Here is a 21,157-nt window from a genome sequence, read left to right as displayed (position 1 = left end):
GTTGCGGGTGCAGCGAAGGGTGAATGAAACAACCAATGATGGCCATGTCTCCATCCATAGCGCCCGCGGCCAATGAGGGTGTGGGGGGCGTTATAGGCTTGCACTGTGCTTTGCCGCATCCGTCATGGCCAACGGCTGATCGGAGCGATCCCGTCGTGGTTGTGGTTGTCGTCCATGGCAAACTGGCAGAGAAACCGGCATGCTGTCCTTGGCCCAGCCCAGCCGGAGAACAGCTCCCCAAGCAACCCACCGTGGCGGTGCCGATATACGCGGCGCCTGCTATATAGCCTGCCCATGCGGCCCTCTCCGCAACTGTGGCTTGCCCCCGCCGTCATTCCGTCGCTCATCTCACTCGCCCTGTGGCGCAGGCAACCTCCTCGCTCCAGCGCCCGTCGCTGCCTCACCTGCGCTGTATACTTTGCCCACAAGGCCGTAGCCAGTGATGCGAAACCGCCAGCCCACTGCTAATGTGTTTTCCCTCGTCGGCTCGCTTCTCCGCAACACAGGCTAAGCGTGGTTCGCTGCCCTTTGCAACACGCCCGTCGGCTTCGTTAGTCGCTTCTCAACGTCCTTTTTCAATACCTGACCTGCAGCAACAGCCAAGTCCTCTGCGCCGCTTTTGGCTCTTGATCGGCTGGTTTGCGCGCGACATGCGCCCTCTTCTCCTCGCCCATCTGGTTGCCGGCCCTGCATTCACCTTGCAGAGTGGTCCATTTGGCAGTACCAAAGGTGCAAACAAGCAGTCGGGCTAGCCAGTCCATGCATATGCACGCCTCTGCCACGCGAACAGTGCGGCAAGACACACCCAAATCCTGCGAGCCCAGCCCCATGTCGGAGAAGACCTCAGTCCGGATGCCGGGCTAGGGAAAATAATAATCACAAAAAAGCCTCGCCCGCCGTCTGGCCTCGCCCATGCCGCCCCCTTGTCCTTCCGGCCCCAAGGTGGTTTGATTCAGGGTTCCACAGCTCTCTCAGGGGACAATGCCACTTCTCCACGTCGCACGGCCGCTGCCTCGAGCCAAGTAAAAAAAAAGTCCGGTAAAAGGTGAGGTGAGGGTGAGTGCACAGTAGTATGCTACATGTCATGTAGTACTACTACCACTAATACTCTGTATCCGTGGGGCTGTCGACTTTGCGAGCTCTACGGACCGGACGATCACGGACAAAGTGCCGCACCTGGTCGCGACCCAAATACTACGTACAATTTGGTCTGGGCAACACCGCGCGCCTCGGGCTTCCAAGTCCTGCCTCGACGCCCATCACCGACGATCGACAAGACCTGCCGTAGCGTGCCGCAGCACAAAGTCGGCGTCGCGACTGCATGCACGTCCGCGCATCCTCTTTAATTCCCTGGGCAACCCTGTGTCTAGTACGGTACCTATGTACACACTACAAACACACATGCTTACAAACATACATGCTTACACACAACACACACTTTGCTCGTATGCCCCAAGAGTGGCTTAGTAGTCCCTATACGCAATCGGAAGGGCTCGGCCGCACTGGTGACGTGACGTTGTTGCGGACACTGGCGGCGTCTTACCAAACCTGGCTAAACAGCCACGCCAATGGCCATGCCTGACATCATAGCCACCGCTGGGCAACATCACCACCAGCCCTGCGTCCGAATCTTGGTGCGGTCTGCTGTGGAGTCATCTTGTGCTTTTACGTCCTTGGCCTTGTACATTAATCCTTCGTTGGTTCCCTGTTGCTGATCCGTGTGTTCCGTCCTTTCCTACCACTTCCTTCCTTCTTACCCACCACCCAATCCTCTCAAACCCCGATAAAAAACACCTCCTTGCCTCTGGGCCAACCATTATAAAAAAATGCTCGGGATTTCTTATTGGATCGTACCCATATTCTCCTCGGTAGTATGGACTGGCATGCTCATAGCCATGATGGTATACTGGGCCTCCACCGGCAAGCCCATATACTCAACAATGAGCCAAGGACAGCACATCCCATATATCTCTGGTGAGCTACCCTCATTATGTGTAGAAAATTTTGCATATTCTAATACAACCAAGATATTGGTGCCGATAAACTTAAACCCATGTTCATTGCAATGTCCGCCGTCACGGTAGTAACATTCGACTGCGCCTTCATTTTCGAGCGATGGCTGCGACACACAAACAAACTCCGCCCAAACACGTCCAACTGGCAAAAGCTATACTCCGTATGCGCCACCGTTGCCGCCGTCGTCGGTGCCGCCGGCCTCATCCTCCTCACCATTTTCGATTGCAAGCGACACAATACCCTGCACAATATTTTCCTTGTAGTCTTCATTGCAAGTTACATCATCAGTGCCATCTTCATCTGCTGGGAATACCAACGCCTGGGTGTTCATTACCGTGAAGAATCCATTCTCCGCATCTCCTTCTGGATCAAGCTATTCTTCATCATCTTCGAACTTTGTCTCGTCATTGCGTTTGGCGTCTGCTCCAAGCAAGACAAGTGGAATGTTGCTGCTGTCCTGGAATGGATCATTGCATTTACCTATTGCTTCTACGTCGCCAGCTTCTTCATCGATTTCCTGCCCGCTAGGCGCACCAAGCACCACCAGTCTAAGGAAACAGAGGTGCAGATGTTGGAGGAAGGCGGACAGGCGCATTCAACCACCGACAACGCTCGCATGGGTGCGCCCTACCCTACTCCTCTTCCATCGAGGAACTTTTAGACCATCACGTCATCCATCTCTTTTCTTTTGTCAAAGATTCCGTTTTTTTTTCTGTGATTGCATGATTAGATGAGTAAATATACCACTAGCGTTGCTGTCTTTTTTTTTTCCTGTTTACTTAGGTTTTTGTTTTCAGCTACATTGTACATTAGCATCATGACGAGAATGTGACGAAGCGTATGGCTCGAGTTTCCTTCTAGTTCTCAGAATGAATATTCCTCCATATGCGTAGGAACATGTAAAATTAATACTAGAATACAAAGTAACAAACAAACGCACAATGAATACAAACTTCATGCCAATCATTACGAGTATCAAAATGAAGAGATTCTTTGCGTCAGACGAATACATGCTTTACAATCCAACCATGACTACATGCTCCTGCATGTAGAGGGGGGTATCGTCCCATTACTCAGCTCTACAATATTCTACATATGCAATCTATCAAATCTTATGCTTTTCCACTGCACCAGCAAAATGCATGCTTACAATTCCACAACCCACTTTTTCCTTTGCGCATGAACCCACATACTTTTCTTTTTCACTTATAATACCCATCATCCCTATACTTCTTCTTCCTCTCATACCTCTCATCATCCTCATACTCTCTTTCTCTTCTCCTTTTCCTACGATCATCAGAATCGCGACTACGACTGCGATCCCGACGGTCGCTTTTTGATTTGGAGTCCTGGCTTCGGCTGCGATATCGATCTCGGTCCCGACGCTTGTCTTTGCGGTCGTCGGGGCTGCGGCTGCGGTCTCTGCGCTTTTCTCTTCGCCGCTCGCTGTCGTGGTAGTCGTCGTCGCGGGTGCGCTCTCTCCGCTTGTCGCGGCGCCGATCGCTGTCATAGTAATCGTCTTTTTCGCGTCGACGGTCCTTGTCTCGTCTTCGCTCGCTGTCGTAGTCGTCTTCGCGCCGGCGGTCGCGGTCGCGATCGTCTCGCTTGTCCCTCCGCTTCTCGCGCCTGCGCTCATCTTCACTATCATCGTCATATTTGCTCTTTGGTTTTGAAGCTTTCTCCTCCTCCACCAACTTCTGGTTCTCAAGTTTTGCCTTGAGTTCCTCCTCTGTGATGATCTCACCAGTATGCTTGTTCCGTAGCGTGACTGGATTGTAACTCTGGGCAACCTTTTTGCCTTTACCCTTGCCCTTGCCCCCGCCCCATTCCCCGAGCTCAATGCCCACTGCTGCATCCTCTTTTGCGCCAATGCCCAGCAAAGCTGGCCGCCGCTTGATCTCCTTCGGCTTCACAGAGGTGCCATTTTTTCCGATTCCTTCGCCATCTTTCCAACCCATACCGCGAAGTAGCGCAGCGCCGAATCCTTCGATTGGGGTAGCTTCGTAGGCTTCGAGCGTAGGGGCCTCGGGCGCGTTCTGCAAGTCGTGTTGAAATGCCTCCTCTTCAGTCTGTACAGGTATGACGAGATCATTATCCGTCGATTTGCCCGTTATCAGCGCTTCGAGCGCCTTCTTCTCCAACCGCTCTTGTTCTGTAAGATTGTCTTGCTCTACCTCCATCGGCTCCGGCGCGTCAGGCTCTGCAGAGCCTTCTTCTTGGGCATCGTCTTTCTTCATGACCGTCAGCCCGTACTGGTACTTGGGCTCCTCAATCTGCTTCTCGTCGACCGTTTCGTTCTGCGCTTGTTGATGCGGCGCCTTCGCAAGGTGCTTTCGCCGCGCTGCTGCGCGCCAATCGCGATTTGGCGGCACCGGAATGACACGAAGTTGCTCCTTTTCTTTCTTGCCGTTGGCATCAACCGCGCCACCCTCTGCTGCATCCCATCCTGTGATTTCTTGCTGTTTGACCGCATCGTCTGGTTCATCATCGCCGAGGAGAGCCTTCGGTTTTTTGTTGTCTTTTTGCGCTGGAGATGCTTTTAGTCCTGGCTTCGCCTTCAAGGCCCCCAGCGACATTTTGAAGCCGCCCGGCTTAGGCGCGGCCATGATGAAATGTGAGGCTCCGAGGAAGCGCTGATGATCTGATTTACACGTTTCGCTGGTATTCAAGCGAGAGAAACAGTATTTGCGATTGGGTTTGATGTAAGGCGCAAAGCAGGAGCGGTGGTAGTGGCGGTGATAAGGTGGTGATAGTGTTAGAGTTCAGATTGTTTCTTCAGAAATGTTTGGGTCGCGCGCGATGATGTCGGTCTTGGCGCTGCGGTTGCGAGATGGTCAACCTATCAACGCTTGACTAGTAACTAACGAAACCAGGGTCCTACCCAGACAACTGAAGCTTTTACCGAACCAAGTTGTCATGTCCTCATATCTCATTTCCTAGGTTTTCTTTATGACTACAATGACATATTATACACAAACGTACAAGGACTATTCGAGGCTTGTAAGCGGTGGAAACAGCACACCCTTGTACATTCCACCCAGCTCCACCAGTGGAGTTCCATAGTCCAAATCAGCGCCAGGCTTGCAGTACTCCAGCGTTCTGCGATCAGGCTGTACACCTAACTGGTCGAGCAAAGTATTTGTCTTGTTCGGCATGTAGGGCTGTAGCAGGATACCAGTGATGCGAAGTGCTTCAGAGGCAAGATAAATAATCTTATCCACTTCCTCGCCAGGCTCACCAGGACCGAAATGTAATACTTTATCCCAGGGCTTTGACATTTGGAAGAATGCATTTGACTTCTAGACGTCAGTAGTGATACAATGCAAGGGTGTTTGGTATCTTACTCCTCGTACGAAATTGCATATCTGGTAGGCGGCTTGGCGTGGATCGTAAGCCTCGAAAGAAGCCTCTACTTCTGAAGCGATCGTAGCAAGTGAGTTGTTGTAGAATCTGGCACCAGGACCTTCTTCCCAAATCTCTTTCGGACTTTGACCCATACGCTCAATAGCACCCCGGACACTCCACTTCTTACCTCTTGTAACACGAGAAGCAAGGTTACCGAGTTGCTGATTCAGAAATTTGGTATACACGCTGATGATGCGGTCGTTATCATAGCTAGCATCATCTCGTATGCCACCCTCAGAAGCCATGTAGAAGCGCATGACATCTGATCCGTATCTGTTGAGAGCATGGAAAGGATCTACTACCCTGCCAGTTGACTTGGACATCTTTGATCCCCCAAGAGTCCAATGGGCGTGGGTTAGTATCTTCTTTGGAAGGGGAAGTCCAAGTGCCATGAGAAAAGCAGGCCAATAAATGCAATGGAAGCGGACAATGTCTTTGCCAATGACGTGACAATCAGCGGGCCAGCCTCCTGCTTTTTCGTGCCCCGGAGTCCACGGGTAACCTGCCTTTGTAGCGTAGTTCATGAGTGCATCAAGCCATACGTAGATAGTCTGTGAATCGTCTCCAGGAACCCGAATTCCCCATGTAAGTCGATCGGATGGCCGGGAAATTGACAAGTCCTCCAGACCCGACTCGACCGCTTGCACAACCTCCTTCATACGATGTTCAGGCGTGATCCATTCAGGGTTTTCCTTGAAGAAATCTAGCAAATGGTCACGAAAGGCTGAGAGACGGAAGTGATAGTTCTCTTCAGAAGACCACTCCACTTCACTGCCTGTTTCAATTGATGTCTGTGGTCTGGTTAGTTCAAACGACGACGAGCGATTGGCTCTGTTATACCATTATCTTCCGTCCTGACGGTGGGTCAAGGTATGGCTGCACAGCAGACTGTGGGTAGAAGCATTCGTCCGTGACTGAATACCAGCCCTCATGTTTCTGCTCGTATATGAGGCCCTTCTCTTGTAACAAGTACTACACGCTGTCAGCTAATTTTGTGTCCTACAGTATACATCTAATTCCATACCCATGCGTATTCTACAGCACTCCTGTGTTCACGGTCGGTCGTTCGTACGAAATGATCATTTGTGATTTCCGCTTTTTGTGCAAGTTCCTTGGAGGGGTGAGTATCGATGGTGGGGCTCGTTTTGCATGCATGCGTACTTTGAAGATTTCGGCGCCCTGGTCGCAAAACAGCTTTGGATCGACACCTGCCTTGGCTGCTGCTCTTTGTACCTGCAGGAGGATTAGTGAATGGCATCTATGTATGTGAGGCGGAACCACCTTTAGGCCGTGTTCATCTGTCCCCGTACACAAAATAGCGTCCTCTCCCTTGAGTACGTGCCAACGCTTGATTACATCGGTAAGAACCATAGTATACAGGTGGCCAACATGAGGGGCAGCATTGACATAGAATATAGGCGTGGTGATGTAGTACGGTTTCTCAATGGACGTCTGGGTGGTGATAAACCGTCGATTGCGATTGCTATCGATTCGACATGACAACTGCATCCATGGTGAGCGCCTTTGGAAGCCGGAAGACACCCTCCGGAATGCCGGAATTGTCGTATTGGCTATTCGGACATGCATGCTTTCATGGTTGTCTCACATCTATTATTCGCGACAATTCTCGCGTGCACTTTCGGCGCGAAGCCACGTGCGGCGCTAGCTCAATCAGTTGGATCAACTCCCAACTTTCGCCCGTTACCCCACCACTTCACATACAGCAGCCATTACGACAAGGCTAGTCGTGCATATGCTGGCAGAGAAATCTAGAAGCATGTATTACATGTTTTGATTAACTTCTGTTGCGCTTAATACCAGTCAACCGATTCTTCTCCAAAGCGAGTTCCCGCCTTCGAGGCGTAAACCACCTCAATGGAAGACTATGATGACGTAGACATATGTAACTAATATCGCAATTGGTTCAATTCAGATCAGAATGACCACCCAATGACCTTTTTCAAGGGTTACAGGACCTGTATCCGACAGTTTGGACATACACCTAACATTCACAAAGGCAACGTGCATGAACACACGCAGCAAACATATTTATTACGACTTTGGCCCTATAATACTTACCACAGAATGACATACCTTGGAAAAAGTTCGCTCGATTCTCTACATTTACCCCCAGTGTTACTATTGAGCCAAGCTTCTTAAGATACACATCCTTGTATTTGAGCATCCGTATTATGAGTATGGAGGACTATCCTTCTTGAACTAGAAACGTCAGGTTATACCTCATAACCTTCGATGATTGGCTTTCTTCGCAGAATTGGTTGAACATATCGAGCGTTGCGCTAACATGCACAGTAGTTACTCCCAGCACACGGCCATCCTGTAAGCGAACTACCTTAATATTCGCAACAGTCTGGATCTTGCGCCAAATATACAGCGTACCCAATCGATGGCATCCCGCAGCCTAGTCACATCTCGACTAAAGGGGGCTCCCTGTCATGAGGCTGACGTTGGACGCTCGTGATTCGCGCCAAGCCCACGGTTTCTATTGAAGCTATTCAGACCCAGAAAAGGTAATCTCAACGACATACCTCCAGCACAACGGCTTCTTTGATAACTACAGTAATCCCTTTCATGAAATTTTGAAGGGACAGAAAGATTTGTACCCACATCATACATTGCTGGTTGGCGAGAGCATTCTGGAATCAAACTATCTGTCGCCATCGAAAGCCTTTGTGGTCTCAACGGTCTCTTTTTGATAGGCACTTTTTTTTTCATTGGCTCGCACTCATTTCTATCAAGAGGCATCCCTTTGTTGCCTTTTCCTTCACCTAATCGGACGGTTTAGTATTGCCTGAATAGCCATTGACCTCACTGTTTGTGAATCTATTGATCACCATGGGGTCTATTGACGTTATTGAGAGCAATGGACTTTGCGACTCACTACATGCCTTTATAGTTTTCGAGCTTAAATAATACGGATTCTCAGCAATATTGCCCTCATCATCGAGTACAATCTCAACGATCACCGTCAACAATTCGGTCACGAATCGATCTGCGACTCCAACTTTCAATATCGGACGACTAAGCAATCCAATTCTGCACTATGAGATTCAACGCTATTATCGCCTCCGCTATCCTTGCGGTCACAATCTCTGGCGCAGCACTTCCAGTGCCTGCCGAGGCTGCCGAGAAGCGTGAAGCTGAGCCGCAACTCCCAACTTGGCCGCGCCCGTATGGTATCCCTCATGGCATGGCCGCTGAGAAGCGTGATGCTGAGGCGGGGATAACTTGGAAACGCCCTTATGGTTTGCCACATGGTATGGCCGCCGAGAAACGCGAAGCTGAGCCTGAGCCACAACTCCCAACCTGGCCACGACCTATCGGCCTTCCCCATGGCATGGCCGCTGAGAAACGTGAGGCTGAAGCTGAGCCACAATTGCCAACTTGGCCACGTCCTTATGGTATCCCGCACGGTATGGCCGCTGAGAAGCGCGAGGCTGAAGCTGAGCCACAATTGCCAACCTGGGACCGCCCTTACGGTATACCACACGGTATGGCCGCTGAGAAACGTGAGCCAGAAGCCCTCGAGGAGTAAGCATCTCGCCAATATTAATAACCTCCAAAGGTCACGATTAAAGGCCACGAAGATTGTTGCAATTCCACATTCTTATCAAAATAACTCCTATTCTTTTGGATACTCTCGGCGGATTCCCCAATCATCCTCCAATCTCTACCTATCATGCTTGGGTACCTGTGTTGGAATATAACAATCCGTCGCATCGTGTATATTTTTTTCGAAAGCTCTTCATTTTGACGTCGTATATAGTGGCATGAACCAGCATTTGACTGGTATCTACTACAGAGCAGGACTGGTATCTCTCTTTTTGTTGGCACCCACGGTACAGGAGAATGCCCATGCATGTTGGGAAGAGGACCGGTCTCTTATCATGAAAATTCTTTTTGTATGTGTTCTTGGACATAGTCTCCGCTTATTTAGTTTAACTCATGTCGAATCGTACCAAATTTGCTCCTTTCCCGTGTACGAATGGTATGGGCGATTTTTTCATCATTTATTTCGACATAATCGTTAAACAAAATTGAATATATGACCGTTCTGGTACTCTTGTTCCTGTACCGCACCACCTGACACCAACAGTCGTGACACGCTCATATCCCATCAATCAAACAAACATCAACACAATTACACTGTCACGACCCGTAACCATGGTCAATTACATCCCGATCCCATGCCCGTATCTTCGCGTGTTACGCTACACAAAGCGATTCTGACAGCTGTCAGTACCACCGTCTGCTGTAACCTCTAAATGTGCTCCGCATCGGTAATAGAGTATTCTTTGTTCATGCAGGCATCCGTTGTCATTCACATGTTCATTATAGTTGATCCAAGATACCTGTCAGGATAAACAGCGTGTGACTTTGATATTAAGGTGATATACTGGAAGGGTTCGGACTAAGGGAGGGACAGGCACGGAACATTGGTGACGAAGGTGATGTGTGCGATCAAACTTTCAGTGGGGCTAGGATACGGATAAATGAATCAGGCTGTGTGTAATGCATATTGAACCCACAAAGTTCATGCTGAACCTGCCATGACATCGTTTGAAACCCTTACTGAACGACATTAATGTTCCAACGAGTCGGAAGTTGAGATTTTATGTTCTCATTGTCTTGAAATTGTATTTATTTACTCACATTTTTTGTAACCATCAAACCACGCCTTGTCCAGCATACTGACAACACCCTGGAAACCCAAATACCCTCACCAACGCAACACACCTTCCCCTCTTGCACACATCAACGCATAAATTTCAAGTAAAAAGCCATACTTACTCAGTCACCACCCCCTTCACCCTCGCATCCGCATCATGCACAACAAAAACACCACTCTCAAACCTCGTCCTCTATTCAATTTGTCAAACACAACCCAACCCCCCGCTTATCCTTCCCCCCAAACCCACTTACTTTCCACCAACGCTTTCCCCCATCCTCCGCTTAGACCAAAAAAAATCCGGTACACTAAATTCCCTAGTAAAAAAATAGTTTCCCTAGTACTAGCCCCTAGTTTATGTAGCCCCCAAATTCAAGAAAGTAAACAAGCAAAATCCCTCCCAACCTTGTATCAACCGAAAAAACAAGCGGCTTACTTACTACGAAACCGCCGTCCCCCCCTTCCCCCCCTCCAAACCGAACTCAAAAAACAACACGCGAGAGAGAGAGAGTGGGCTACGAAGGATTTGGTGGAAAATCCAAATAACTTGCATAGATACCCTGGCACTTTATTTGACATGCTATAGTAAGCTAAGCGGGATCAACAAGAGGACGAAAGAGGGAAAGAAAAAGTGGGCTAGAGATTGGGGGAGGGGGCTGAAAGTACGCCAAGACGAGTTGATTGAATCAAGAGACAGAAAGAGAGTTGTGGAGCCTCCAGACGCGCGGGCTGGGGGGGTTGTATTTTTCTTTCGGGGTTATGCCAAGGGTAGCGAAAGTTCCCCCAAATGTCCAATGTACTATGATCATACGTACGTACGTACTTTTGGTCCGAGGGATGGGGGGGGGGGGGGGGGGGGGGAGGTGTGCGTTTTTTGTGTGTTGCCCGGTTGCGAATTGTATGAAGTAGTAATAAAAGAACAAAAAAAAGGACTTTGTGCAATAATGGCAGCACACATGTCTTTGAAAATGAAACATAATTTGCAGCTTATTCTATGATTGTTCTTGTTGTGGCCTTTTTTTTGTTCGTTCGTTCTCGTATTCGTTGCATGGGTGAGGGGAGGGGTTGCATGGCTAGGATGCGTTCAAGCGCCGTCAATGCGTTGACGGGTTGAGGCCAAAGTTACCGCTGGCTCGGGATCGGGTAATGACAAATATCGCGCTTCCGTTTCTCTTTGGATCGGAAGAGAGCAGGGTGTTCGCTTAGGACGTGTGATGGGTGCCGTGTGTGTGCTGATGCCGCGTTTGTCAAGTTGCGTTTTATTTTGGGGGTTAGGTTGGATTTGAAGTTGCGGGGGTGGTGGACGAGTTACGGCGAAATTGAGGTAATTAGTGGTCTTTTTTGTTGGGGGCTTGGGTGGTACGACAGAGATTGATGGAGGGGGCCGAATGCAAGGTACCATGCGTGGATGGTTATCGGACACCGAGATATGAATATTGATATACTTTGGCGTCTTTTTATTCAGTTTCTATTTTGTACCCAGGATTTGGGGGTTGGTTATGTGAGTATGTGGCACAGGTCCAAGTTAACAAACAACTGTGGAGACAAGATAATTGTTGCCGTTCCAAATAGTAACAAAGATAGTTATCTCGTAACGAGACAGAAAAATGCATTCGCAGGCAGTCTAAGAAGAGTTCACGACACAAGACAGAGATAAGTCGTAAAGTCATTTCATTCGTTATAATACCCATATTCGATTTCTACTGTCTCTCCCCTTCTCCTCACATGACATCAACCTAACATTGTTCACCTCCAATACCTCGATGTAAACAGTAGCTTTTCAACAACAACAAACATCTGCCATACCCTCAAATATATCCAATAAATGAGTGCGCGAATGTCTGTGCTAAGCATGACTCCCCCATACATGCAATCTTTCCAACACATTAACCATGTCCAAAACCAAAACTAATTGTCGTCTCTGACCTTGCGGCCCCGCTGAGCGTTCAAAGTCTTCAGATGTATGCATTGAAAATAAGCATGTAGAGAGAAGGAACGCGAGAAGAAAACAAAACAAGACATGTGTACTAAGAGAAGAAACAGAACATAAAAGGGTATAATAGCGGGTCATGATCAGCTCACCAAAGTGTGCTGGTAAAAAAAAGACTTCAAGAGTGGAGAACGTTGGAAATTTGAAAGGAGAATGAAAAAAAAACTCGCCTGCTCGCTTGCTGCGAAGAAAGGGACAAAAAAAATCAGAATAAACTCCAAGGAAAAATTGAGAAACATTCTCGTGGTTACCCTACATGTTAGCACCATTGACATTGACCTGATAGCCGTCGCTTTTGGCCTTCAAAGCTTTGGCCAACATGAGCTCACGCATCCAGTCGATCCTCTGATCTTTGGTAGTGACGGCAAAGTGTTGAACCTTGCCGTTAGGCATTAGCTTCTTGACATCGCCTTTGCCAGGAGCGGTGGGCACAAGCTGAAACTCAAAGGCAGGCGCGTTGGCAGCCGACTTGTCCTTGTGATGTCCCGAAGAGAGCTTTAGGGCCCTGAGCTTGCTTGATAGCTTGTTTGAAGCGAGGGACGAGCATGCCACAGCATAGTCATCTACATCAATGGTTTGAAGTGCAGACGAGGACGGAAGCTCATTGGGGTGCATGGCCAGCAGTGTACCCTGGAGCCGGAAGTGGTGATCTTGCCATTCGTGGCGCAAGAGTTTGGTCCGGCGCTTCTTCATCCAACCATGGTGGTTGACGCCCTTGTACACGAAGCCACCCTTATGAAGAGGTGCAACGGTGTCTTGGGCCTCCATGTCAAATGGCTTGGTGGCTTTGAGCGGTGATGAGCTGGCACTGTCAACGGGGCTAACTGAGTCATCGAAGATGGTTTCGCGCAAAGTGTCGTCATCTGAGTGGGCGGTTGGGCTGAACACGCGCTCTTCAGCTAGCGCTGGCATGGGCAGTGATGGGCGTCGCCGGTCGTGACGCGAGCCAGACCTGTAGAGTTGGGGCTGGTACTGCATGTTTGGGGGCACGGACTGGCTTGTGTCGCGGCTGAGAGGCTCTGGTTGTACGGCGGTCACAGGTACATCCATCTCGGAGAAAGGCGTGCCGAATCGGTAAACCCCACCCGGTGAAGCTGTCCTACAAGGCGAAAAGGCGCTGTCCGGTGCGAGGTATTGGTGTACCGGAGCACCGCTACGTGGGTTGCCGACAGGCTGGACAGACATTGCACGTGCCGGGGGAATGGTCAATTTGGGAAGGCTCTTGAGGTTCGAGTGAGGCGCTGGGATGAACTCTGGAGGGTGGAGAGCTGGGGTCGAAGGTGTGTGTGCGAATGTCTCGAACGACCTAGTGGTATGTGCTGATGTAGATGCGGAGAAGGCCGAAACCTGCGGGCAGTACTGCTGCTGTGGTATCACCAAGAATGGACGGGGTGGGTATATCTCGGCTGGTGGGGTGGGAGGCGCCTCGATTGGAGTAGCGGTTTGGTAGGGTTGTTGCTGGCCCTGTAGGGTGAGGAATTGTCGCACATTGTCCTGTGGGTCGCGTTGCTCAAACTTTTGCAGGTCTTGGAGGGAGAAGTCTGGTAGCTGGCCAGGGCCTAGCACGTCAGACGATGCAACCACAGAAGGGACCACAACGGAGGGCGCGGATTCTGAGTTGGGGCGGTGGACGTTCTCGACAGCATGGCTTGCAGTTTGGGCGTTGCCGGGATCGCCAGCAATGAAGATGTGGCCGCCCTTTTCGGGAGATATGGGAAAGCCGTGTTCCTGCTGGAGTCTGGCGAGCTGTCTTTGTTGCTTCTTCCACTTGGAGCACCGTTCACCCTTTGCGCAGACGTGGGGCTTGGGCAATAGCTGTTCAATCGCGACAATCGAGACGGAATGCGCAGGCGTGATGAGATCGTCTCCTAGATTGCGGCCGCGTGACTTGTCACGGCGACTGGCTTTCCGACCCTTGCTCTTTGATCTGTTTCTTGCCTCTTTGCAAGGGCGCTCGATGTCTTCAAACGGGGTTGGGATGGCGGCAGGAGCGGTTGGAGAGATGAGACCTTCTGCGGTGCGGAGAGAGTCAATCTGATTCCATAGTTGATGTCTTTTGCCAAAGGACTGGATCTCCAACTCTTTTAGATCATCAAACTGCATATCTAGCAGGACAGCGCCCGTGATGTCGTGTCCAATGAACTTGTCAATGATGTCGTCTTCAAACCCATTCTGATACATCCAGGTAGCCACGTCTTGAGAAGTCCAAGCACGAACTTCGGCATTGTCAAGGTGGGCTACAGCGAGAGCGATGTTGTTGTACTCTTTTTGGGGCACGATTGTTTCTGGAGTTGCTTCGCGGAATGCTGTTTGTTGGCGAAGTGGTGTTTGCTTTGGCAACAAGGGAGACAGCTGCAGCGCATCATCGTATGGAAACTCATTTGAGGACTGCGAAGCACGAAACAGATGTGGGCCCTTTGGGCCTTCTACTGGCTTGGGTTCTGGCCAGAAAGCAAACTGTGGTCGGATGTCTTCTCCTGGGGTAGTCACTTCTTCAAATGTTGATATTGTTGTTTGACTTCGTCGGTTGTCGCTCTGGAGGCTGTTAGCACCGACGCACAGACTCGGCGGAACACGGACACGCACAGAAGAGCCGCCGAACTCCTCGAATTCGCTTGAGTCGTCTTCAATGTCGGTATAGGCGACGCTGATGTGAGAAAGTGGACGCTCGAGCGAGGAGCGGGCCGTTAGGGCAGCCGAGAAAAGGGATGATGCTTTTCCCCTTTCAAACATTTCCATGCCCGGCTCTAGCGGAGTGATGGGTGTCATGGCCTGCTACAAGAGGGTTAGCATTGAGGATGGAAGGAGGAGGAGGAGAGTGCCGAGAGCAGCTTACCATGATCACGTTTGTGAGTGCGCGCGCACACGCTCAAGAGTAGGAGCAGCGGGGTTGCGAGAGAGGACTAGGGGGTAATGGGATGGAATGTGGCGAGCATGGCATACGCTGGTACAAAGCACAAGATGATCGAAAACGGGCAACAGGACCCTTCGGGTGGAGAGCACTTGCAAGTCTTTTGTAGAGAGTGCTTGGGCGCCGTTGGCGGTGGGGGGCGGGCGAGTTTGGCCCATATCACACAGCAGAGACTGCATGAGACAGCGTATGCCTGTCGACAGCGGCCACTGAGCGAGGTCGAGTCGTCGGCAGGCATAGTGGGCAGCAGACAGGCTGGCGCTTAGTGTAGACGGTTGCGAGGGCGGATGGGGCGCTGATTGGCCAGCCTGCAGATTGGGCGGCGGGCTAATAGTGCCGAAAGGGGACAGTCAAATGCCATTAATATCACCACCACCGCGGCCGTCATCACGGCCACGGCCACGGCCACGGCCACGACCACGGCCACACGCACACGCACACGCACGTACGCCCGGCCGGCCAAGTCAGGGTCGCCGCGGATCCACTCACAGCGAGGGCCGACGGCAGCGGATCGTGTCGCCGCCAGTCGCGCGCAGATGCAGCGAAGATCTGAGGTTGAGCCATGGCGTGCACGCATACTGTTGGCTGTCGGTCGTCTTGTGCGCAGCCTCAAGGTACGTACCTCGGACCTGCTCTTGGCCACTGGACTGGCACTGCCAGCAACTGCCAGCAACTGCCAGCACCACGCCCACCGCCTCACGCTGCCCGCCAGTGTGACGTTGGAGACAGGCGGATGCGTCGACACAGGCTTGCTGGCGGCCAAGCAGTGCCATGTGCACAGGTCCATATGTGGCTGCGTAGTATACATACTTTCACGCTCATGTATCCACGTACGAGTCTACATGTCCATGTACATACACTACGTCAGTGCATCCATCCATACATACACCGCGCTTTCTGACAAAGCACAATGTGACAACGGCCACCCATGCCATGATCGGTCGGTCGAGCTTCGGTTCGGACGGTTGACGTGTGCGAGCCGACAGCCTCATCAGCAACATGCAGTAATGCGATATTGGCACAAACACATCACATGCGGCTGCATTCCGTGCTTGAGCGGTTGCGTGCAGCCCGCGACGCCACAGAGCAGAGTCCAGGTCGACTCGACAAGCAGTCCTGTCGTCATTGTCGCCGTCTGGCCGGGCAAACTGTGGTGCTCGTCGGAATTACTACCTCGACCTCTCTGCCTCGTCTTGCCTGGGCGTCGCCGCTGCCGGCAGTCTGCTACCGTTCCCAGCCATGTGTCAGACCGCTGGTGCTACCGCGCCCTCGTGACTGCGACTACCTACCCACCATGAAACCCTCTCCCACAGTGGCGGCCAACGGTCGCGCAGAGACGCACCCACACGACGAGCCCGTGACTGTAAGACCCTGCGGCCAGCCGAGTCGCCATTCTCTCGTGTGCTCCGCTGCGACAATGGACTGGTGAAGCGTTGTTGCACAAAGGCGAATCAGCGTGGAGAAATGGGGGTTGAGCAAGGAGCCATGCAGACCGCAACTTGTGCAAATGCAAGCATTATCCCAAGCGTTTTGTCGACGAACCGCGCCAAGCAGGGAAAAAAAAGGAAAAAGTTCCACCTCTGATAGCCGGGCAAAGGAACCTACTGGGAACGGCTTTGTGCAACGGCGCTCGCAATTTGGCCTGCTTGGCGGATCCCATGGTGATGACCGAAGGCGTGCCGCAGAGACGAGCGAGCAGAGGATTGAGTCGTGTCGAGAGGCAGACCAAGCGTGCGATGACAGTTAATGGGCACACTAGATGCCCAACAAGACGCAAACGAGACAGGCATCATTTACCAAAAACCAGGGACCAGCAAGTAGCGCCTTTGCAGCGGGAGAGGATGGCCTTTGAGCATCAGTTCCGCGCAGTCAGGTGAGGAAGGGCCTGGTCTGTCCGACTGCGACCGAGGACGTACCCAGTACTCGAGGGCCCATTCGTCGCCCGCCAAGTATTGATTGTAGCCCTCGGTAACCAATCAGCGCCGCTTCCTGCCCCTGCCCTCGCCATGCCGCCCACTTTGGGCGTTGGCCTTAATTATGGGCAATTCCTCGACCCGGGCCAGCTAATTAGCGGCCTATTCATAGCACACAGACACACTACCACCACCACTACCACCGCCGCCGCTAGACTACTACTGCTACCTACCACTACCTCGACTCCCCTGTCGTCCGCCCCAGCAGCCTAGCATGCCGCTGCTTTGCCCCGCAGCGTAAGCTAGCATCCTCGGCCCCGTCATTGGCCCTCGTCGCCCGCTAGCAAAAGCTTCTCTTGCAATTTCACCTCGAGCAACATGCACAAGCGACTTGTTTTGCGTGGGAGCGCACGCTGACTGGATGCCGCCGCCCATCGTGTGCTATGCCACTCCGCTGCGTTACACCACTCCCTCGTCGTTGCTCGCGTAGCTCGGGAAAAAACATCGCCAACCGACCTGCCGTGTTTGGCCAACACTGCCGTCTGCCTTTTTCGTCCGCCTAGCTTCGAGCTGGGCAGGTCGCGCGGTGGAAATGATCACGACAGCCTCAACTGCCAGCTCCGCTTCTCGACTGGCTGTGGCCGACGTGGCCGTCGAGGGCCAGTGACTCCCTCCTCGCTTCGCTTGCACACGCACATACTACTACGTACATCCACGCATACACGCACGCACTCATGCTCCCTGCTGGCACGAGGACAACTACCAGCAGGTGCTGTGCTTGCTTGTACACGGACCGGCGCATTGCATCCCGTGATCTGCGCATCTGCACAAGGCCACCAGTAACGTCCGGGCCGGCCACTTATCGCAGCCGCTGCAAGTGTTTTTCCCTAGACGGCTCTGGAATGATGCCACTCGTCGATAGTGCCCCGCAGGGAGGTTGGGACGAGAACAGACTAACGCACCCGACCCCCCTGGCTGCGAAAACTCTCACGTCGACATGGGCGTATGCCTCTAGGGCCGAGTCGCCTAAACGGGACAATTTACTTACCAGACTGGTTGCGGGGGCCAGTGAGCCGATCGATAGCCGTGGAGAGATGGACGCTATGGCCTGCGGCTGGCTCAAGCGCGGCGGGTAAGTAAGCCCCAAAATAGCTGGCAACACAAAATGCCCCCAAATGTCGACATCAGGCTGCATGGCCAGACTAGTCTGCCCAATCAGCATGCCGGCGCCATGTGTTGTACCACGTTCGCAATTCCCTCCCGTTGGTCGCCCGCCCCTCGAGATAACTGCCAGTCCAAGAATAGATACAGCAGTATTTGTGACCATTGTGCCGTTCCTGGCAGATATAAGGTACTTATCGCTCACTAATAACCCTCCACGCAAATAGGTAGTCCGCATAATTTGGTTCCGCTCCTTCCTTCACATCAAGCCCGCTGGTCGAGCTTTGAATGCCCATCTTTAATTACGAGCAGCCCGGTCGAGCCCTGCCATCCTGTCCCTTACGAATCGTCCCGTCGTGCGTTAGTCGTTATTGCCGCATCGTTTAACTGGCTTGCCTCATATACCACCGCTCTGGGTACCTCGAGCGTCCATGTCCTCCTCGTCCGCTCCCACATCTGCTACCAAACACTCCACAACCATGGTAGGCGCTACCACTGCTGCTGCTAACGCAGCAAAGCAAGCCGCTGCAAAAATGCATCGACGCTCACGAACAGGTAACATATACCCTCTGCTTTTTGTTTTTTTTTCCTATGCAGGGATCCCGCGCATGGACTTGGACGGGCTGGCTAACGGATCTTGTGCAGGGTGCTTCACATGCCGCCTGCGACGCAAGAAGTGCGACGAAGGAAAACCATCCTGTCGTGCCTGCAAACACCTTGGCCTCAAGTGTGAATACAAGAGGCCCATGTGGTGGAGCAACAACGAGCAGAGGCGCAACCAGAAGGAACTCATCAAAAACATCATCAAGCGCACAAAGCTCAATGAGAAGACTGCACAGGGCGCTTCCATGGGTACAAACACTCCACCAAGCCTTTGCCATTCCATGCAGACTGCCGACACATTCTCAGACGGCGTCGGCTGCACAAGAGCGCCTTCTGTCGATTCGCAGAACTCGCTCGACTACAACTTCAACCCAGCCCCTACCACAATCGACTTCTACAACTCCACCATGCCTCCACCCAGCTTCCCCCCCAGCTTCGCCCACCCAGGACACTATGTCCCATACGACATTGACATCAAGACCGAGAGCCAGATGTTCATCAACGACATCCCAACTCGACGCGATTCAACCATCTCCTCCTACAGCCATTACCAAACACCTCCAGCATATCCCTCAGACAACTGGATTCAACAAGACTACTTTGAGCGCCGCGAATCATTTACAGAGGAGCCCCTTGAGTTCCCCATCTTTGACTACAACACATATGGCACTTTCAGCCCATCACACCAGCCATCAATCCAGGTGGATGATTGCGACCGCCATCTGCTCAGCCACTTTTTGGAGAACATCATGCCCTCTGCCTTTCCTGTCCTGGAAACCAACCAACCTGGCGCAGCGCAGCGCGATGTCATCATCCCAGCCCTCGAGACCAACAAGGCATACCTACACTGCTGCATGAGCATATCCGCACTACACATGAAGACCACTCAGGGGCTCACTGGGGAGCAGATTGACCTAGACATTCAGCGACACCGTGGTGAAACTGTCCAGCAGCTCACCGCTGCGCTCTACAGTGACAGCAACCACGGCCAGACCCTCGAGGCAGCGCTCGGAATGATCTTTTTCCAGTGCTCAGTCGGCCGATTCAACGACGGTCTCATGGACATCCCATGGCACGGCCACTTTGAAGCCGTCCAGAACCTCGTCCACAGGCTGGAGCTTCCTGCGCAGATGATTGCACTGAACGGTCAGACACACGCTCAGCCACCCTTCAACATGACACTGGCTTCCTGGATCGACATCCTCGGCGCTACGATGCTGGGCAGGACACCATCATTCGCTGACACTTACCGGGAGAAGCTTATTGCAGATGCGTCTTCCGGCCTCGCAGAACTCATGGGATGCGAAGACCGCATCATGTATCTCATTTCGGAAATCGCCTGCCTCGAAGCGCTGAAGAATGAGAACATGGATATCGTGCAGCTTTGCGCCCACATCAAGCTCCTTGGCGAGCAGATCAGCTTGACCGAGCCGCCCCAGGGTTCGCTCAACAGCGCCTACTCATCTACTGGTGAGATTCTCCCCCGTCAGCTTCGCCGCAACATGACTGCAGTGTACCGGCTAGCCGCCCGCATCTACCTTTGCAGCCTAGTGCCAGATTTTGATCGCACATCACCCACCTTTGTCAACCTGGTGAGTGCTCTCTGCAAGGCCATGGAGTATATCCCCGCTGGCCCTGACGGCTTTGACCGTTCTCTGATTTGGCCACTCTTGGTCGCTGGCTCCATCTCGGTGCCGCAGTCTGGATTCCGCAAAATGTTTGCTGATCGCTCTGCCATGCTGGGTGAGGCGGCAAAGTTTGGATCGTACGGAAGAGTCAAAACCCTTCTCCACGAAGTGTGGCAGGCCAACGACGACAACCTGGCAAAGGGCAACACACAGAGTGTTCACTGGCGGGACATGATGCGACAGAAGAACTGGGACTTTTTGCTCATCTGAGTGGTCGCTTCTTCTGCTGGTATGCATCCTGGTCTTGTGTGCGTTTACCCCTTTTGCCAACTTACATTCTCTTCTCGTCTGGGCCTTGGCTCTTCTTGCAGCAACTTTTACCACAGCGATTTGCTTATTTCTTTGCATATATTTTATTCTATACGATACCCACTTTTGTAATTTTGGATAACAATGGCTCTCAGGAGCAAAGGCAGCATTCACATGGCGCAGTAGCATCGACTGGATGTCGTTAGGAAGGAAAGGGGGTGTTTTTTTTACTATTAACGAGATCACGTCTGGATTCGGTGTGGTCTGATTGCCTCCCTAAGAAACCGTACATGGAAAGGGGGGATGGAGAAAGGAAGGGGGGAAGGGGGGTGAGGGGGAGTAAGGGAGAGAAGACGTAGGGGCCAAAAGCTGCGTGGGGGAAGCTAGCGCAGCACCCCAACGGCCGGCGCGTGTACATGTACGTAGAGACATGGATAGTAGTGTAGCAACGGGGCTCCAGAGTGAGGCCCATAGGAGAGGAATTGAAGTTGAAACGAGCGATACGCTCAGGCAGCGTCGTGCCTCAATGAT

At 52.1% G+C, this 21,157-nt stretch overlaps 7 protein-coding genes across 7 annotated transcripts; 3 read left to right on the top strand and 4 right to left on the bottom strand.

Moving 5' to 3' along the window:
- The first annotated feature begins 1,651 nt into the window (after positions 1-1,651).
- PSV08DRAFT_11557 (Frag1/DRAM/Sfk1) lies at positions 1,652-2,957 on the top strand. Its single transcript, XM_014224318.2, has 2 exons — positions 1,652-1,974; positions 2,028-2,957. The coding sequence occupies exons 1-2, from the start codon at positions 1,827-1,829 to the stop codon at positions 2,675-2,677; spliced, it is 798 nt and encodes a 265-aa protein (XP_014079793.1). The 5' UTR covers positions 1,652-1,826; the 3' UTR covers positions 2,678-2,957.
- A 243-nt stretch (positions 2,958-3,200) lies between these two features.
- Positions 3,201-4,622, bottom strand: PSV08DRAFT_379478 (DExH-box splicing factor binding site-domain-containing protein; the record flags this gene model as incomplete). Its single annotated transcript, XM_014224319.2, has 1 exon — positions 3,201-4,622. The coding sequence occupies one exon, from the start codon at positions 4,620-4,622 to the stop codon at positions 3,219-3,221; it is 1,404 nt and encodes a 467-aa protein (XP_014079794.1). The 3' UTR covers positions 3,201-3,218.
- Positions 4,623-4,886: 264 nt separating this feature from the next.
- On the bottom strand, positions 4,887-6,935 carry PSV08DRAFT_404285 (tRNA synthetases class I (M)-domain-containing protein). The gene is made up of 6 exons (XM_066093678.1): positions 6,703-6,935; positions 6,583-6,654; positions 6,446-6,532; positions 6,262-6,393; positions 5,361-6,212; positions 4,887-5,312 (listed from the first exon to the last, which is right to left on the bottom strand). Exons 1-6 carry the CDS (start codon positions 6,928-6,930, stop codon positions 5,004-5,006), a joined length of 1,680 nt encoding a protein of 559 aa, XP_065948606.1. The 5' UTR covers positions 6,931-6,935; the 3' UTR covers positions 4,887-5,003.
- Positions 6,936-8,082: 1,147 nt separating this feature from the next.
- PSV08DRAFT_323845 (uncharacterized protein) lies at positions 8,083-9,419 on the top strand. Its single transcript, XM_066092689.1, has one exon. The coding sequence runs from the start codon at positions 8,486-8,488 to the stop codon at positions 8,975-8,977; it is 492 nt and encodes a 163-aa protein (XP_065948605.1). The 5' UTR covers positions 8,083-8,485; the 3' UTR covers positions 8,978-9,419.
- Positions 9,420-11,768: 2,349 nt separating this feature from the next.
- On the bottom strand, positions 11,769-12,479 carry PSV08DRAFT_323837 (uncharacterized protein). The gene has a single exon (XM_066092688.1). The coding sequence runs from the start codon at positions 12,180-12,182 to the stop codon at positions 11,958-11,960; it is 225 nt and encodes a 74-aa protein (XP_065948604.1). The 5' UTR covers positions 12,183-12,479; the 3' UTR covers positions 11,769-11,957.
- Positions 12,354-17,360, bottom strand: PSV08DRAFT_373356 (uncharacterized protein; the record flags this gene model as incomplete). The annotated part of the gene is made up of 8 exons (XM_066093232.1): positions 12,354-14,636; positions 14,688-14,876; positions 14,969-15,004; positions 15,442-15,597; positions 16,263-16,434; positions 16,618-16,767; positions 17,103-17,109; positions 17,159-17,360. The coding sequence occupies 8 exons, from the start codon at positions 17,358-17,360 to the stop codon at positions 12,354-12,356; spliced, it is 3,195 nt and encodes a 1,064-aa protein (XP_065948603.1).
- Positions 17,361-18,517: 1,157 nt separating this feature from the next.
- Positions 18,518-20,754, top strand: PSV08DRAFT_404283 (fungal-specific transcription factor domain-containing protein; the record flags this gene model as incomplete). The annotated part of the gene is made up of 2 exons (XM_014224323.2): positions 18,518-18,641; positions 18,732-20,754. 2 exons carry the CDS (start codon positions 18,518-18,520, stop codon positions 20,585-20,587), a joined length of 1,980 nt encoding a protein of 659 aa, XP_014079798.2. The 3' UTR covers positions 20,588-20,754.
- Between the last annotated feature and the right edge of the window lie 403 nt (positions 20,755-21,157).

This window comes from Bipolaris maydis (assembly GCF_028858645.1).
Source record: "Bipolaris maydis strain C4 unplaced genomic scaffold PSV08scaffold_12, whole genome shotgun sequence".
Lineage (NCBI taxonomy): Eukaryota > Fungi > Ascomycota > Dothideomycetes > Pleosporales > Pleosporaceae > Bipolaris > Bipolaris maydis.
This window is presented reverse-complemented; position numbering and strand designations above follow the sequence as displayed.